Source organism: Lepisosteus oculatus, chromosome 15 (genome assembly GCF_040954835.1).
Source record: "Lepisosteus oculatus isolate fLepOcu1 chromosome 15, fLepOcu1.hap2, whole genome shotgun sequence".
In the NCBI taxonomy this organism is placed as follows: domain Eukaryota; kingdom Metazoa; phylum Chordata; class Actinopteri; order Semionotiformes; family Lepisosteidae; genus Lepisosteus; species Lepisosteus oculatus.
In genome coordinates, this window is record NC_090710.1 from 7,152,136 (window position 1) to 7,171,517 (window position 19,382).

The window sequence follows — 19,382 nt, forward strand, 5'->3', positions numbered from 1 at the left end:
GCTGGCACATTTGCAAATAAGGAAAACCAATCAACTGAGTTCAAATGTAAGCAGGTTTGTTTCATCCATTTTTTTAAATATCTAAGCAGGGTTCCAAGATGCCTACTATATGATTAATGACAGGTTTTGTGTTAATGTATTTTGGTGCTAAAACCTTCTTAAGTCTACTAAGCAATAATGGTATAATCAACAGTGTTAAAGGCAGCACTTAGATAAGCTGGCTCCAGGCCATTTCACACACAATGGGCAATGACTTCAAGATGCAGTAGGTTTTAGAGAACTTTAGAGAACCCCTCTTTTTTGTACGAACAGTACAAAACACAAACTGCACTGATTGCTTCCTATACCCAACCACCTAAGTGTGTAAAGAACTGTATTGAAAAACCACTAATTATCACCATGTGAGAATGTGGAATCTAAACCCACCTCATGAATAATATAATTAATTAACAAACCTACACAAAACAAGCCTTTAGACTTCATAGAGTGATAGAGACCTTTCAGTTGCCTTTAGTGGCAAGTGCTTACTATTACAGTTCCTCCTAAGACTGGTCTTTCATAATCATTTCTAGCAGGGATCTCAAACTCAGTTCCTGGAGAGCAGAATGTCTTCTGATTTTTTAGTTCACCTTACTGTATGGTCTCAGTTGCAGAGCTGGTCTAGTAATTTAATTATCTGCACAATCGTAATATTTCTTACCAGTTTTGAGGTAGATAAATGTAACTATATCTTAAATGAAATGCAGTCAAATTCTATATTTGATGTAACTAATTAGTTAAAAAATAGTCAAATTGTGAAACTTATTAGGTTAATTGACTACAATTGAAACCAGAAAGAGATAAGGATCACCAGGAGGTGAAGTTGAGACCCCTGTTTTAAATTTATTAAATTGTCCTAAGTATTATAAAGGTCAATACTGAAATAACCTTTTTCTGCATGTACACAAACCACACTTTGACTAGTTAGTCAGGATTAGAATTAGAGAACTGGAAAGAAGATGTGGTACTGTAACCACAGATACAGCAGGAAAAAAAATACACTTGCAGTACTTCAACAAGAGGTCTGTCCAGCTTTGCTTGCTTACAGTACTTGTTAAACCCTCATGCCACTGAATCCCAGTGCCACCAGAACCTTTAGCACAGAAAACCTCACTGACAACTGGCCATTAAAATAGCTTCTAAAATAGCCTAGTGATTAATGGTGCGGTAAGTGTATTAATTTGTAGCTTCAAGGTGACATAAAGGTTATACCCTACAGTACAAATAATTAAGATTAGAGTTTCTTGAAATCAAGCCATATTTCAGTTGTGTTTACTGGAGACTTTATATAGTACTTTAAAGACCCACAAAACAGAAACACAAGACTGGACAAGAGTAAGCACAAAAGTACAAATATTTATTTGTTTCACTTTCTTTTCTCATTTTTAAAGATTGATTAACTTCACACATACTGAGTAAAGAACATCTAAAACAATTAAGTAACATACTGTCTAGTATTAATAGCAATGTTTATGAAGAGAACATGCAGTGAAGGACAACTTTTCTCAGAGGTGTATCACGATGTGTAAGGAAAACTCATTAAGGCATATATGTTTTATCTTGTTCTTTATTTTGTGTATGGAAGAAGACATGTTGCAATGTAGTTTTTCTAAAGCAGTAGATGTTTCCTTTACAGTGGTACCATGAATACAAAAACTAATTAAGCTGCAATATTTCAGGAAGAGAAAGGGACAGAATTCTTGATTTATACTTGTATAAGGTCTATATTTCCAAATACCAAAATATTTGCTGAAGCAACTGTCTTGTACTGTATCTTAAGGTGTTGCTTAACCCCATGTTTATTTCTCACCTTTATCCAAGAAAGATTTTTTTATATATTTTTAAAACAGCAGAGTACGAAAGAGAAGAGAAACACGACGAGTAATGAATGCAGATGTAAGGGAAGTGTAGCTGGAATGAAACAAAATACAAGAAAAGTAGTGTTAATTGAGATAAATATATTAAAGTAGTGCTTAAACATTACGAAAAATGTTTTCAATATTTTACATACTGTGAAGCAAGCTTGTCATGCTAAAAATCCAAGAAAATGTGATGATGTAATACTGAACTACCCTGAGTTTCATAAGACCTGACAAAGTTTGGAGTAAAAGTTAATAGGAAATGATCATTGCAAAAGAAAATTTGATTGGTGTTTCACATTACTTAAATAGGATTTCCCTTTATTAGTTCTCTGTAAATGCCACTTATTCAGTGCAGAAGCTATTATGTGCTGTAAAATCAAAACAGTGATTTCACAAACAATGTGGTTTACGCAGTTAAGGTCCAGGTCTGTACATGAGATTTGAAAAAGGTGTGTGTCTGGGCTGAAGACTGGGAGGAAAGATTTGGGAACCTTGATGTACCCTCTCCTGTACTGATGGTTAGACATAGGCGTTTTTTCCAAACTGTTTTGCAGAAAAGCCATTTTCTCTTGAGGACTTGAGATCTCCAGCTCTGTTCTGAGCTTTAGTACGAGAGGAGATGAAAGATGCTCCACTGTAAGTGTACCCTGTCCTGTAAGGAAAAACAATGGGGTATAGCATTATAAGATCTACTACTTTCATTTTACCTATAGTATAATGATCATAATAATAATAATTGCTTACACTTTTACAGTGCTTTTCTGGACACTCCACTCAAAGTGCTTTACAGGTAATGGGGACTCCCCTACTACCAATGTGCAGCATCCACCTGGATGATGCAACAGCAGCCATAGTGCACCAGAACACTCACCCCACATCAGCTATTAGTGGGGAGGAGAACAGAGTAATGAAGCCAATTCATAGATGGGGATTATTGGGACACCATGATTGGTAAAGGGTTACACCCCTACTCTTTTCAAGAAACACCCTGGATTTTAATGACCACAGAGACTCAGGACCTTTGTTTTAGGATTCATCCAAAGGACAGCACCTTCATCCACCATCTACCATCACTATATTGGGGCATTAGGACCCATATAGACCACAGAGTGAGAGCCCCCTGCTGGCCCCACTAACACCTCTTCTAGCAGCTACCTTAGTTTTTCTCAGGAGGTCTCCCATCCAGGTACTAGCCAGGCTCCCACCTGCTTGGCTTCAGTGGGTTGCTATTTGTGAATGGCAGGGTGATATGGCTGCTGCATATCATGAATGCAGTATATCATTGCCAAGCCTTTTCATGCAAATAATCTGGATGCTTCAATGCCCCAAATCTAATATATTCAGAAGAATTCAGACAAAAAACAATTGTAAATGGAGTCTGAGCAAGTTTAGAGAAGTTTCTTCAATTTCCATTCATGATTAATGAACACAATTTCATCATGACACTCAAACTCAGCCATTTTTTATTAGAATCAATGTCTACTGCATATTTATTTTCCAGAGAAGCTTTACATATACTTTTTCGAATTATGACATTCTGGAATGTCATGTTGTAATTTGGTAAAATACTGGAACATTAGAAAGTGTTTCATTAACAAATAACCTTTGGTTCATGTATTTTTTTTTATTTCAAATGCGTCCCACACATGAGTGGTTTGCTTAGAACAGTAGCTTCTAATCTTGAGCCTTTTCTTAAATTTTTTTCTTTTCTTTTCTTTCAATCTATTGGTAAACTCTCCCTTCTTTGAGCTACACTCTTTAGTAGTTAATCAATAGCAATTCTAGTGCTGATACATATCTTTCTGGAAATTCTTGAGAAAAAGCCTGTAATCTAAGGTATCGCAGAACACTTAGTTACATCGATAATGGTTTTCTTTTTTCGTTTTTGAAAAGTCACTTTTTCCTTGTGCCCACGACAAAACAAGGTGACCTTGTAATGCACTCAGTATACAGGTGGATAAGATCTGACATAAATTAACAAAGAAAACCTTTCATTTAATGAAGGATTTATGTGTCTTGTGTCATCATTGGTATAACCCTGGAAGCAGTACTGAAAATGATCTGTAGAGTTATTTTGTTATTAAAATTAATGTCAAAATGGAAGAATGAGCACTCTATGTCTTAATAATTAAAAATGATGGCAGATTCTAGCTGAATGGAATCCTGAATATCAGTCAAAGCAAGAAGAGAGGAAATCTACTTTCACCTCCTTTAGAAACGTCTGTCATTTCTAAACAGAGGCACAGGGGCTTTTTTGTGTTATTACAACTTGATTGGCTCATGGACCTCTGTACATAACTGCTTTGTTTCTGATTATCTCCTACTTGTAACTTATTAAAATATAAAGCACTAAAAGAAACAAAGTCCACGTACAGTATATATGTCCAATGGGAAAACTAAGAACACGCCACAGTAATGATTAAATGGACAGTTTATCTTCAGTTTTTGCACAGGGCAAATGTGCCCAAAGACCTATAAAAAGGTGTCAACATTAGCAGAAAATGAAAGGATTACATTTTGTTAAAACGTTTATGAACGTAAAAATACATTGATATTAACATGTCATGTTTGCTACAGTACATACAGTGGCCTCTAGATTTCATTCATACCCCCAGTGTAATAGGAACAAAAAACACCATAACAGATTGAGTTAATGAAATCTTACTTAAAAGAGTACTAAACATGTTATACTGTAATTGTAACTGTGGCATTGCAAAGTCACATTTGTCATTAACAATTAATTGAATTCCAGAAAACACATAAGTCACATTTCTTCACTTCTCTATGTTTTCATGTAAATAAAGTCCAACAAAAACAAGTCGCAATGATATTCTGCCCTTTTTCAAGTGCAATGGAAGCATCTGGAACTATCTAGAAGCCTGTGAAGATTTTCTGTTTCTCTTGGAGTGTAAAAGAAGGGAACACACAATCCATTCAACAGTATCATGCATTATCATTGTTAAGGAGAGCTCTAAAAGCTAAAGGTCATTGACCTCTAAAAAGTGGGTGGATGACTATGGAAGAATCTATAAAAGCCAATTTACACTGTAGAGTCTGTTTTTAGAAAATTTAAAGTTGTTTGCAAAGTAGTAATCCTGCCAGGAAGAGGACACAAGTATATTCACATGCTGTGAGGTATATTGTTTTTGAGGAAACTGTTAATCCAAAAATGTAACACAATGTAACACAATTGGGCATCTAAAGGGTTCTAAGTGATGAAAATGGCTATTGAGCATTATGTTTATGAATGTCCTTTTCATAGCCAGGTTGCAGGGAAGAAGCGTCTTTCGATGGCAAACCAGAAAAAGCGACAACTCCATTTTGTGAATTCTGCTATATCCATCAATTTCCTAAGTGCTTTATCCAATACAGGGCCACGAGGGAGCAACACCCTTTTCCAGCAAGTATCATGTGCAAGGCAGTATACACGACCCAGTCCATCACAGGGCAGATATAGACACAGATACACACTCACACCAGGACCAATTTTCCCAGCAGCCGATTAACCTACAGTACCTATGTCTTTGGACTATGGGTGGAGGCTGGAGTGCGTGGAGGAAATCTATAAAAACATGGGAAGAACATACAAACATGCCAGGTGGGAGAACATACAAATTCCACACAGATAGCACCCCAGGAATTAAACCCCCTGCCCCAACGCTGTGAGGCAGCAAAGCTGTGCTCCAAGGAAGCAATGCTAATCAGTGCAGCACCCAACCACCCAATTCAGCTATTTTTGAATGACAATTGGAACTATGTATTATAGTCAAATTAAATGGCAATGATCTTTTGGGGCATGCAGATTAGCATTATATATCCATCCATCAATTTTCAAATCCCCTCTATCAATTCAGGTTTACATTGAAGGAAGAGCTTATCCCTGAAAGCAATGGATGCAAGGCAGGATACACACTGGATGGGCAGCTAGTCTATCGCAGGGCAAACACATACAGTACACAAACAGCTTGGGCTAATTTTTCCAGGAGCCAAGTACCCTACAGTACCAGTATATTCTGGTGGCACTGTGGCTAAGGATCTGCACCTGTGGCTGGCAGAGGAATCCTACTCTGTTGGGCCCCTGCGCAAGTCCCTAACCCCAACTGCTCCAGGGGAGCTATACAATGGGTGACCCTGCGCTCTGACCCAAAGCTTCTCTCCCTGTCTGTGTGTCTGTGTCTCATGGAGAGCAAGCTGGGGTATGTGAAAAGATGAATTCCTAAAGCAAGAAATTGTATATGGCTAATAAAGTGATCTTATAAAAAACAATATTCAGGGACTGTTGGTGGAAACTGGAGCACCTGAAGGAAATCCATGAAACCCACAACATAAATAATCCATGTAGATGGCACCCTAACTCAGGAAGATATGGGTGGGGAGGTCTATTGTGTTTTTTTTGGGGGGTAAAAATATACAGGTCCTGTAGCCCTAGGAAGATAAGAAGAATCATGACCTCCAACTTGTACCAGGACATTTTGGATAAAAACCTGGATCTTTCTGCAAAGAAGCTCAAATTTGGCAAAAACATTAGACATTCCAGTATAACTATGATTCAAAGCATACATCCAGATCAACAAATGGTTAATTATTGTCAGATGACCAGCCCAATCGGCAGTCCAAACTCAAGAAGGTAGTTCAAAGATAGAAACCAAAGACTCTCAAGGATGCAGAGAATCTCTGCCCGGAGGAATGGTAAAATACTGTTTAATAAGTGCAAAAACCTCATAACACACTACAGGAGGCATCCTACAGGAGAGGATTTAAAAAATACTAACCCTTATGTTTTCAGGACTAAAATAAATTATGAAAAATTACTCTGTTGAATGCTATTAAAATTATAGTATAACTTTTATAGATTTTTTTCAGTGAAGGCATTACAAGATCTTTAATGATGAAATCTATCATTTTTTCTTTTATACAACAGTTTGTTTCTCATTTACTGAGGGTATGAATGATTATGAAGGGTAATGTTTGTATTAGTGTGTATGAAAAAGATCATATTTAATATGGAGCTCCCCTGCCAACATTAATAACACATGCATATGTTTTTGCATTATATTTAGAAATATATTAAGAAAGATGGGTCTCAGCTGATAAATGGCTATAACATTTGCCAGCACTGTCGCAGCTCAGAAAAAAAGAGATATTAAGGAAAAATGTAGAGACATTAACTTGACCAAATTAACTTGACATTGAAATTGCAAAAGGTATTTATCATTAACTATATTTCAGAAAAATGTTTGACTTGTACAACCTTGCATGTGTTCCTTCTTCTGCCAAGGAGAAACAGAAAACTACTCCTCCCAGAATGGACAATACAGAACCTGCCCAGCCAATGAACAACGCTGCTCCTAATTCATATCTGGAAAAACATAAAGGCAAACACCATAAAAGTTAATGCTCACAATTCAGGTATATACTTCACAAAACATTAGTTGGCTTCTTATTTTTGGCAAGTTTTATAATGTGGATACTCCATATAGCATTCTCAAATACAGAGATAAATTATCATCAGCAATTTGTTTTAGCATCAATTATTAAAATTCATGTTCTGACAAGGTCAAGGTTCAAGGTTCACTTTATTGTAATTCTACACTTACACAATGTACAAGAGAGAACAAAATATAGTTCCTCCTGGGCTGCAGTTCACAATACACTAGAACAATCAGAATAATGTCCCAGAACAACACAGAAGAACACACAAGGGGGAGTGGCAGTCAATTAGCAGCTGTTGAGATAGTATAGGTATATAAATAAGAATAAAATAGTGTAAAGAGTAAATAAATAGATAAATAAATGAATGAATGGGTATTTATTTATGTATTACAAAGTAACCAATCAAAGGATTTCAAAAATATTTTTCATCCCAGAGAAGCTGTTTATGCAGTAATGCATTATTATTAGAAGCTGTAGTAGTAATAGTATACCAAAAGTGGCACTTACTTTTGTGCAATAAATGCTGGGTCAAAAAACTCTGATGTGATTCTGTGCGCATACAGAGAACAGGCAGTTAAAGATGAAAGGCCTGTTGAAACACAATTTTTGGCATTAAAAATATTTCTTAAGGACATTTACAATACAACATTCAACACATTATATAGTTATATGCTGCATAATTCTTCATTTCATTTTAGTTTCTCATACTTATCCAGAGACTAAATATGAATTTGACATAAAATATATGTCTGGATACAATATGCCCTATATGATATGCGACACTGTAGGGTCTCAACATTCCTGAGGGTTTGGTGAGGGAACTGTCACGAATAGCCAAATTTGCATATAAACAAGTCCATTCCTATACTGTTGCATAATGTACTACAATATCCAGTATATTATGTATGGTTAAAAGACACACGTAACCCTCCTTTATATGATAATTATAGTACTAATGCATTGGTTTTAAGTTAAATAAAATAACATTGATCAACTATTATGAACAACAGTAATCACAAACTTATAGAAAGCAGGTAGAATAAACAACATGAGTCCCTCCTCTGTGTACAGTGGATGTCTGCACTTTCTTGTCTGTGTGTAATTAGCACACCTCCATGTAATGTATAGCATAATAAAACAGTGAGCCTGTAAAGTCATCTCCAGCCTTTCATTGGCAATGCCGAAAGTGTTTGTTACAGTATTAAATAAGATCACATTGATATAAGGATGCTGGGTAGTGAGTACTTGAGCAGGGGGTGGGGAAAGGCTTATTAACTAGCTAGATGATGACAGTCCTAGCTTACGGCACAGTTACTTTAAAAGTTTTGCTTAACAACCAATCTTTGCCTCAATTTAATCCCACTCTGCTTTTCTTCTAAACAAGACTCCAACAGCCACACTGATTTATGAACAAGCGAATTCACAAAAGTTATATTCAATAAAATACAGACCTATATGCATGTACATCTGTACAAATATGCATGATAATGGCAGTAAAAGCAAATTCTGCGGAATAATATAAGGCAATATTTACCACCAATAATGAAATTCAGGCCTGCCAAGCAAGCGATTCTCGCTTTGGTCTTATCTGAGCCTCCAATCTTGGTACACTTCATGCCAACCAAGGCAAGAATGGCTCCGAAAAACCCCAGGCAGACCGATGCAATCATGAGACCTCTGCAGACCTGGATGTAACCTGTTTGCACAGACAACAAAACATCTACTGTCAGCTGTAGTATACCTCTGGATCACAGATGATTTGCTGTTACTTGCAGATGGCTCAATAATAAAACAATCTAAGGAATTACAATATGTAATTGTAAAATATTTATCCTATCATGCAAACAAAATGTTGAATTAGGGGCTGCGTATTACAGTACATTAATAGTCTTTTTTCACTTACATTGAACAAGGATTAATTGGGCATCATTAAGCTAGTGAAAAGGGAGACTTAATTAGATATCATTAACATAATTTCTTACGCAAAGTATTGTAACACATACAGCCACCATTGGTTATGAGAGCCAGTTTACCAGGGCGGTGACGTCACCGCCCTTCCCTGTGAATGGCAGGGACCGCAGCTGCCTGGCTGACAGGAGATTTTCCTTTAGCTCAAGTGGCTGGGTCCCTGTTGAGTGATGCCGGAGGCCTGGGTTTGAGTCCCCGACGGTGGGAGGCCGACCTGAGGTGGCAGCAGCGAGGGCGCATACCCACGTGAACCCCGGAGCATTACAGTATGAATGCTTTGCAACTGTATAATCAGTTGTTAACATGCTTATTTGCAGTCCCTAAACTACAGCAGTGCTATAATTGTAAGAGCATTATTTTTCCCTACTTCAGGTAAAAGCTGTAATCTGACATAATTGGGAAAGCAGTGATTTGTAACACTGAAGGTTTTTTCAACACAAGTATATGTTACATTTTACATGTGTATACATACGTACATCTGGAAAAAAATGATATATCAGTACAAACATATGAAAACATAAATAGTAAAGCCATTCTGCTGAAAGCGCTCTGAAAGCAAAGATACAAGTTTTGAGCAACAATGCTGTTTTGGAAAATGCAACTAGAAATCCACATTGTACTCTTAAATATTCCAGTTGTGTAATTATTAATGATATTGGAATCCAGTTTTTGACAACAAGAAGCACAAATCTGATTTAAGAACACAAGCTTATTTGGAAGACACGAATACCCTTATAATTATGATGTATTTCCAAACTGTCACATTTTAAATTCGTTATATTGTATTTAATCTTTTTTTTATCAACGCATTTGAATTAGAAAAAGCTGTTGTAATAGGAAATTTGAAATAACACATACAGTACAAACTCAGAACTCACAACAGGCTAGAAGGAGGACATGTGGTTTCCAAAGTGCACAAAGTAGATATTGTTGTAGATTACTCAACCCAAACTGTGATGGAGGTATTTCATTCACCGCATTCCGACACTGTGTGAATTTCTAAATGCAAAAACTAAATCTCTCTCTTCCGCTCACACTCCTCTAAATCTAACTGTGTAAGTCTGAAAATGTCTTTTCATTGGAATATCTGTCATTCCAGGATTTATTTGCAGTATATTCAATATCTGCCTCTACTCTGTCCTATCAAAAGGGTTATCCTTTCCTAATTGGCCTACCTGGAAAAAACTAATTTTCTGGATAAAACCAAAGCAAAGTTTCCGAAGCATTTAAAAATCTACAAGTTTTTAATGAGAAATTCACTGAAGTATTAGTGACCATTCGAAAATAAATGGTAATGAAGAATGATTTGAAACAAACCTTTCCATTAGTTAATTAGGTATATTAACATAAACCTGGTGTCACGTGACAGATTACTGGTTTCTGACAAAATTTAACAACTGAAGAAAAACGTTTTCAGTATATCTTTCCTGTTTGAAACATTAAAACAAGTAAAGAACAACATTTAAAGTATATCTTTCCAAATTAAAACATTAATTTCTGATTCTGTTGCCAGCTACAGCATACAGTATATTGTAAGGACATGCTTACAAGAACTGTGTACAGTATGCCCTACAAAATGAATATACAGTAATTAAACTCTGAGGTTTTACAATTATTGTTTTGCAACTGAGCTTTATTTTGATCTTTAAGTTCACTACAAGTATTCTAAAAGGCAGGTTTCTATACACCATTTCTATCATAAAGTGAATCACTAAAAAGTCTGTCATGACCCAGAAGTGGTGAACCATAACTTTAATTGGATATGATATAATATTTAGATTATTTAGAATGGTACCTTCAATCTAAAGCAACACCAGATCCTTAGACAGTAACTTTGTTCTTTTTTTATGTCCTTGTTATTCCTATTTGATATCATTATACATAAATTACATGCAAGGCAGAAGCTGTAGCAGCACAAGCAGTACAATTTAAAGTGGTGTTCTAAACAAAGAAAATATGCAGAATTTTCATTTAGACTGTTAAGGTAACTAAGATGTCTTGGAAGATAACTAATCTAACACAGATCCAGATTAGTATGATTAATTCACATTCTTTTTAAGATAAGATTCTTTCGTATGGAAGAAAAAAAAACACCTTCAAATGCATGTTCTCAGGCTTTTTCCTCAGTTAATTAATTACTCTTTACTAACGGGGCTGAATATAAATAGAATCTGCTTCAGTATGATTTAGCAATAGATCAGCATATGCTATCATACTCATGAGACCTTCATTTCCATGCAACTTAAGGGCAAAAATTAATGTTTCCATCTAATAATATGTGCACGCAAGCATAACAACAATGAAATATAATTTGTGGGCACATAATAAGAAAGTCCCGGTTTTCTTTGGGAATAAGAATTGCCTTCAGCACTTGATTTATTACAACATATTAGCATGGTAGTTAACCCCTGAAGCAACTGGAGCATGAATAAAATAGCTTTACTTGCCCATAACAGCATAATTTATAGCCCAATCTCCAAGAAAAAAATGCTAAACATTGACAGTTAGAAAAATAAATGACTTCTCCTAGAACTAACATTTGCTCTGAATTTCAGGCTGCATTATTTCCTTTCACCGGAAGCTTTCTTGAGTATGAAACTTGAAAGTGAAGCATGGCTGTGAGTCTGAGAGAGCTGATTAAGACAGCGACCCTTGTAACAGAGCAGTACTACCAGACAAACAGTTTTGCACACGCTTTACAGTTATTATAAAATACACAAACAACTTTTCAAAAACTGACATGAAAAAGCCTTTGATTTAAAAATTTGACAGGTGTGTTTTTTCTCTCTTACATTTTCTAGGACTTTTTTGTCTCTTCCAACTCTTATAGCATCTTTATTTATAGTATAAAATACTTCTTACTTTGTCTTCTGGTCATTCAAGCTATTTAGAAAAATGTACTGTGATGTGATAATATGTGTTACATTAAGATAAAGGAAAAGAGAGCTTTTAAAATTCTGATGTTAATTCAGTGTCCTACAGTATGTCTGGCATATTCAGAATTTGATAGATTGAGCTGTGATTGCTCTTGAGCCTCTGCCAAAGCAACATTGCTGGAATCTAATTGCAGTTAAATATTTCAATCTCTGAAACTATTCATTCTAAGTTAGGAAAAATACTAAAACAGAAAGTGAGGCTCCTTTATCAACATACTCTACTACCACAAATATACCACAATTAAGAAAAAAAACAATGTGAAGGAATTAAACTAAACATTGCTGACCATCCAGTGCCAGCATAGAGGGGAAATCCTTGCAGTTGGAGACTCCAGTGGAATCGGTGACACAAGTCTTCCAGAGGTTGGACCAGAATGTGGCTGTGGTGATGACTGTGCCATCAATTGAAGACACTTTCCAGTAGTCAGTAGGCAATGTGGAAGAAATAAGAATCCATCCCGAAACTGTGAGGATGAACGCAAGGATCTCTGTGCCCATGTGACTCATTTTTAAAACAAGAAAAAAATCAAACTCTCAGAATTTGAGTCCTTTATAGATGAATTCTTCAGACTATGGAAGTCAGTGTTTTGTTTTTTTGCCAGTAGGTGGATCTTCTGTGTTCTTCTGGTGACAGCAAATGGACTCCTCTCTCCTTTTTTTGAAGATATCAGGTAGAAACCAAACTGGGGAAGCTGAAACTGTGAGGTGTTATTGCTTTCCCTCTACAACTTTCTGAGGTTAATATGTCCTAGACTGGTTTGCATTCAGCTGGGAGGGGTTTGTCCATCAGCATCACCAGATGCTGACCAATAGCCTTTGGCTTCTCACTCTGAAAGACACCTGCTGCTCTGCACTGGGGATGGTGAATGTTAAACCTGCGGAGATGTGAGCAATGTGCCATAATGATCAACGTCATTAATCTAAAGAGTGTGTGTATATTTTTAAGGTGGATTTTCTTCTGTCTTTTGTTTTGGTTGGATTTGGTATGAAATTGTTACAGAACTGTAAGTACAATTAAAATTCTCCTAAATTAAATAACCTTAATAAATAATGATTTATAATTGTGCTGTACACCTGAAAGTATAAGTTGATTTTTGAATGACTTTTATCTATATGTCAGTGATTGTGTTAACATCTTGGTATATGTTGGTTGCTAATGTATATGAGTAAGAATATCTTTATTTTGATAAATTGTGAAACAAAAAACTTTTGATGTCTTAAATTTGATGTCTGCAAAAAGAATAGACTAGTGTTAAGTTAAATGCACCACTCACTGTAAATATTTAATTAGAGGATATGAAAAGACATTATTTGAAAGCAATAATTACAGCATCCCAGTAATCTTCGCAGAATTGTTCAGCTGCTGAGGAATGGAGATTAAGGATATGAAAAAAAATGTATTTGACAATGGACTTTAGCTGTGGAATAGTAGTTTGTTTTTTTCTAACATTCAGTACCAGACTGTACATTTCAACAATCCCGATGACTGAAAGTCTAGCACCACTAAACATTCTGAAATTCACAGAACTTGCAAATTAATTCAGTTTAAAAAAATCTACAGAATTCTCTAAATAGCCATGTGCCCCACTGTGTGTACATACGCCAACTATATTTGTGGATTAGGGAGAGCAGGAGGTTCAGTGTTTTAAGGAAAAAAGAAGTACCTCACTCAGTGACATTATATTCACTGAGTAGGTTACTTAATCTCGTTATATTGTGTACTTTGGAAGAGATGCAAACTCCAGGTCCTAGTGAAACTGATGTTGATGGAGTTTTACCCCCAGCCTCAGAGATATTTTGTTTGAGATGTTTGAGGCTGCTTGTACATTATATACAGAATATTTCAAGAGCTTATTTAAAGAGCAGTACACAAATTGAGGACGTGATCATCTCATCACATTTTCTAGAATTTAAAAAATGACACTGAGTTAGTTGGTCATTAACCACTTAACTCCTAGGAAGGAGAAGGCATTTAATGAAGGTGAGGCAAGCGATGACTCAGGAGTCAAGGTCCTGCATGTAATGATTTTAAACCTAATGATGAGGGGGAGTGTATGTTTCCTGTTCTGTTACTCCAAGACTGTGGAATGATCTCCTAGCTTAAATTAAATCTTTCATATAGTCAGCACTTTTTTGTCTACTATCACACTTTTACACAGTACAAAGGCCTTTCATTCTGTTCATTTACTGCATTAATTTATTAAAACATCAGTCTTCCCATGTTCGCTTGGGTTTCCTCCAGATATCCTGGTTTCCTCCCACAGTCCAAAGACATGCTGGTACAGTAGGTGAATTGGCTTCTGGGAAACTTGGTCCTGGTAAGAGTGTATCTGTTTGTGTCTGTGTTTGTGCTGCAATGGACTGGTATCCCATCCAGGTCATTCCCCGCCTTGCACATGTTGCATGCCGGGATAGGCTCCGCTTCCCCTGCGACCCTGAATTATATGAAACTGTTAAGACAAGGATAGATGATTTTGTTTATACATATTGAGATTGGTTTTGCCTTTGCTTGCCTTGTAAAGATGAGTCAAAGCAGAACATCATACAGCCTGAAACTTGGTGGGCAATGTTAAGCCATGTCCATGATAAAAGTCTGCTCATGAGATGCTGATTTTTTGGAGAGTACTGTACATGCTCCATCAAAACTAGTAATTGGTGGAAATGGAAATGGACCAATAATTATGCAATTTCATGCAATTGTTGTTAGTATTATGCTTCTGCCATCTGCCTGCAACACTTTACTACATCAAGTGTATCAAATGCTAACTTCAGGAAGTACATCCAACTCTAGATAATTGTTATACATGAAAATAAATTACCGTAAATCAGATTTCTATGGTACTCCACCAATGACATCACCCCAGTTTGAACATTTATTCTCTATATACTCTCTTTTCTATCCATTAGCAGTTCAGAATTTGAAGATATACATATTCTAAATTCCCGCTGTTTCGAATTTAAAAATGACTTTTTCATGAGCAACCATATATAAACCTTCTGCAAACCTAAGTACACTATATAATGTGCAATGTTTGTAGCCATTATGACTGTTGCTTATTTAAAGAACTCTGACTGTTCTTAACTATTTATTGGCCTGTAAAACCTTTTTACAGTTTTGTTGGCCTGTTTATTAGTTGGCCATTGATGAATACAGTTAATACAAATCTGTTGTCTTGATCAGCTAGGGCTGTGAATTAAAAGGTTAAAATGTCACATTAAACTTACAGAGAATAAACTACATTCTGCCTTTTAGTAGAATTTTGGCAGGTGTCAAACCACTAAGCAATGTTGGCATCATGGATTCATGTAAGCCTACAATAAATTACAGTATAGAACATACTTGAAACTGAGCACCTTTTGATTGGTAGTCATAACTTCAGTTTTGGTTGAGAGAAATTGGAAAAGATAAACCCAAAATGAAAAAAAGGACAGGTGCAGGTGAAATTTACAAGGAAATGAGAATATTCATGCCAGCAGCCATATCACCCCGCAATTTACAACTGGCAACCCACTGAAGCTAAGCAGGTGTGAGCCTGGTCAGTACCTGGATGGGAGACCTCCTGGGAATAACTAAGGTTGCTGCTGGAAGAGGTGTTAGTAGGGCCAGCAGGGGTCTTAATCATGTGGGTCTTAATGCCCCAGTGTAGTGACGGGGACACTATACTGTAAACAGGCGCCGTCCTTCGGATGAGATGTAAAACCGAGGTCCTGACTCTCTGTGGTCATTAAAAATCCCAGGGTGTTTCTCGAAAAGAGTAGGGGTATAACCCCGGCCAAATATATAGGGGTATAACTCCTGGCCAAATTTCCCATTGGCCCTTACCAATCATGGCCTCCTAACAATTGGCTTCATTACTCTGCTGTTCTCCCCGCTGACAGCTGATGTGTGGTGAGTGTTCTGGCGCACTATGGCTGCCGTCGCATCATCCAGGTGGATGCTGCACATTGGTGGTGGTGGAGGGGAGTCCCCATTACCTGTAAAGTGCTTTGAGTGGAGTGTCCAGAAAAGCGCTATATAAGTGTAAGCAATTATTATTATTATAACTGATAAAAAGTAAGAGATTGTTTCTTTTAGAATAGTGTTTTTCTATGCTAGTCATGGACTGTCCCTGTCACTTCTTGCTTTTGTTCCTGTTGACTTTGATAGACTTTGATTGATATATTGATAGACTTTGATAGATATTGGTAGATTATCATCAAGCTCTTAAACTCTGCTAATTTTTATTTTTAAAACTTTTAATAGTAGAAAGAAGATAGAAATTAGCACAAGCCCAGATACAGGGTTTCAGCTCTCCTGTCACTCAAATGTATCAAATTGGTTGAATTTAATGTAATAAAGGGGCTCAATAAGTACTAAGAACTTGTATTGTGCAGTTATCAATTAATAAATAATAATTTCTGTTTAGAAAGCCATACAGGCGCAACACTTTAAAAACAAGCTGAAACAGAGTTCTACTATTTATCTTGAAAATCACACACAGAAAAGAGACTGTGAATCTGAGTGTACAATCAGTTCAAAATCAGTTAATTGGTTCAATTAGCTTAACTGATTGAAAGCTCATTTGGAATGAAAACCAGAAAACACAGGACTACTCTAGTACAGTTGCAGAATCACTTTTTAAAAGCTTAGAGATCCTCCTAGTGATTAAAGCTAGTACATTGACGCAATTTTGTTTGACTCCCACAAGAGGTAGTGTTGAGTCACACAGGAAACAAGTAAACTGATCTACAGCAAACCACTACTGAATCAGTATCTGCAGCTGTCAAAACAATCCATGTAATGATACAGACTTTGGGCCTAGACTGCAGACTTGTATAAAGCTGAATGTAAAGTAATATTCTTCTTAAAGTAAGAAAGCAATTCAATACATACAAAATGAAATAATTAATTATAATTTGAGCTATTTTATCAAAGAATTTTAGAAATTCCTACCTCATTCTCATTGAGTTGCATGACTACTAGAAAATGTTCCTTTTCAGTTTTGCTTCAGGTCAAAGATGTGTCCCTCACTCACAGATAAGTCAGTACTTTTGAAAGACCTATGTTTTTCTTAAAAGGTCAATACTGTTGTAAAAGCCTTTGCTGTTTAGAAAATCTGAATATGTCTTCTCTTATTTTGGCTGTTTATTCTTTCATAGACTATAATTTAAGTTTATATAATAATTTATAAAATGATTTATGTAACCAAGGTTATAATGACAGCCTTTTGTTGCACAGACTGTATGTACCACTCCTGGCAGTTTATCAAAACCAAAGAGCAACTTCTTGCTTTTATGGCTCTGTGAGGTTTAATCATTCCTCAAGAGGTTACATTTGAATAAGAAGGAACCTACGTCAAAAGTGACTCTAACCTAAACTGAGACATCCAGTTGCTCACACAGAAAATAGTGGCAAATCACCAAACTTATTCATGATTGCTGAGTAATGCAGCTGAGGTATAAACAACCTGCCACCAAGGCACAACACACAGAACATCAATATCCTGTAAAGGTTTTGTCATATTTCATCACACAGGTTGATCATTTCTAGTTGTGGGCTGAAAGACTGTACACTTTCAGACTTTAACTACAAAATTAAGTTGGACACGAAAATGGAAAAAGACATTTGAAACAGATCTGACAGTCTTCCTTTATTTTTAGGCAGCAATATAATCTTATGTAGATTAATAAATAAATAAACAAGAGATATTGTAATAAGGACACTGAAAGTGCAACATTTTTTTCATATTAAAAAGCATTACAAACATGTTTTGATATATTTATTACCTATTTTCTTCATTATCTGATTTATTTTTACTTCCTAACAGTACATTTCCATTAATCCAAAATGACTTAATTTACCTTTTGAAGAAATGTTTATCTAAAAGGAATTGTAGAAAGTAATGGCAGATTGACTAATATCTTTGTCAGCAACAAATGATTTCCATTGTTACAGCGCTATTGTTTATTCAATGAATGTGTAATGCTACTAAGATCTTATATATGTATGTACCACCCTTCTTTAAAATAGTGTTTTGGGATTTTGTCACTTATCTAAGATCAATATCTTTGACTAGAAAATCATATTGATCTTTTAAGGATGTGTTTCTCTGAAAGAGGTTTATTGTATGCTAAAGCGGAATTCTGACCCATAATTACTAGATCTGTATTTCTATTCAAAGTTCACAATCCTGGAAATCCACATGCAAAAAAACCCCAACTACCTTTATGTAAGTGCACAAAGATCATGGGTCGTTGTAAGAGTGGAAGACAAAATACATGCCCACATAAAGTTAAAATAAAATAATTAGAACTAGGAGGAAAAAAGGTGAGTGCAAATTATGATCACATATTCTATCTCATCTTAACACTTTCTATTCATTTTAAAACAAGTGCAAAACATTTTATGTACAGTAGCTGCAACAGAATCCTTGTTTAAACATACATTTTCCATCTCTTCTCTTTATAACAAATGTAGTGTGTTATTTTGCTGTTTTTCCTCTGTTCACATGCAGTGAATGTGACTTACTCTCCAGCTTGAAGATCGTGTGGTGTCTCCTGCAGTGCACTGCTCCGATGGCATTGCCCGCACAGTTCATCCATAGCCCTTGAAAAACCCATGTAGCCGTTATTACAGAGGAGGCCCTGCTCGTTATTTTCCATTCATTTGAAACCGTGGCACCAATGTTAGCTCCAAACCCAATAATGCCTCCTAAAAAAGCCAGAATCTGCAGTGTTGACATGATGGGTTTCATAAAGCTGCAGACGACACTTGTCTTTGCTCCCTAGCTCCTTAGAATACTTGAAGCTGAACGTTGAAGGCAAAGATATTACATGCAGAACATGTGTTGCACAGAAATAATTTACATGTAGGACATCTTGACATGCTTCAGTGCTTGGGCTTGTACTGAAAAGGCAGATGATACTGATTGGATAACACTGAAAAGTAGTAAACCAGTGGGGGAAAAGGTAGAAATAAAATAAACAAGGAGCTATCACTGAAATGGATTCAGTTTATTTTACCCTTGTCTATTACCTAATCATACTTTTTTATAAAAGTGGACTCTTCAAGCCAAACTAACTTTGTCAAGTTTTAAATTAACAAAAAATGTCAGTAATACTTAAAGGAGGGCACTGTGGCACAAAGTCCAGTGGTCTGACACGC

The 19,382-nt window shown here is 36.1% G+C and overlaps 1 protein-coding gene across 2 annotated transcripts; it reads right to left on the bottom strand.

The window, feature by feature from the left end:
• Window positions 1-1,375: 1,375 nt before the first annotated feature.
• Window positions 1,376-19,035, bottom strand: cldn10a (claudin 10a). 2 transcript variants are annotated; one of them, XM_015363639.2, is made up of 5 exons: window positions 18,747-19,035; window positions 8,869-9,030; window positions 7,842-7,923; window positions 7,153-7,260; window positions 1,376-2,553 (listed from the first exon to the last, which is right to left on the bottom strand). In XM_015363639.2, the coding sequence occupies exons 1-5, from the start codon at window positions 18,970-18,972 to the stop codon at window positions 2,421-2,423; spliced, it is 711 nt and encodes a 236-aa protein (XP_015219125.1). In that variant the 5' UTR covers window positions 18,973-19,035; the 3' UTR covers window positions 1,376-2,420. The 2 variants fall into 2 exon arrangements, with proteins under 2 accessions (XP_015219125.1, XP_006639067.1); XM_006639004.3 differs by lacking the exon at window positions 18,747-19,035 and adding an exon at window positions 12,526-13,050.
• Between the last annotated feature and the right edge of the window lie 347 nt (window positions 19,036-19,382).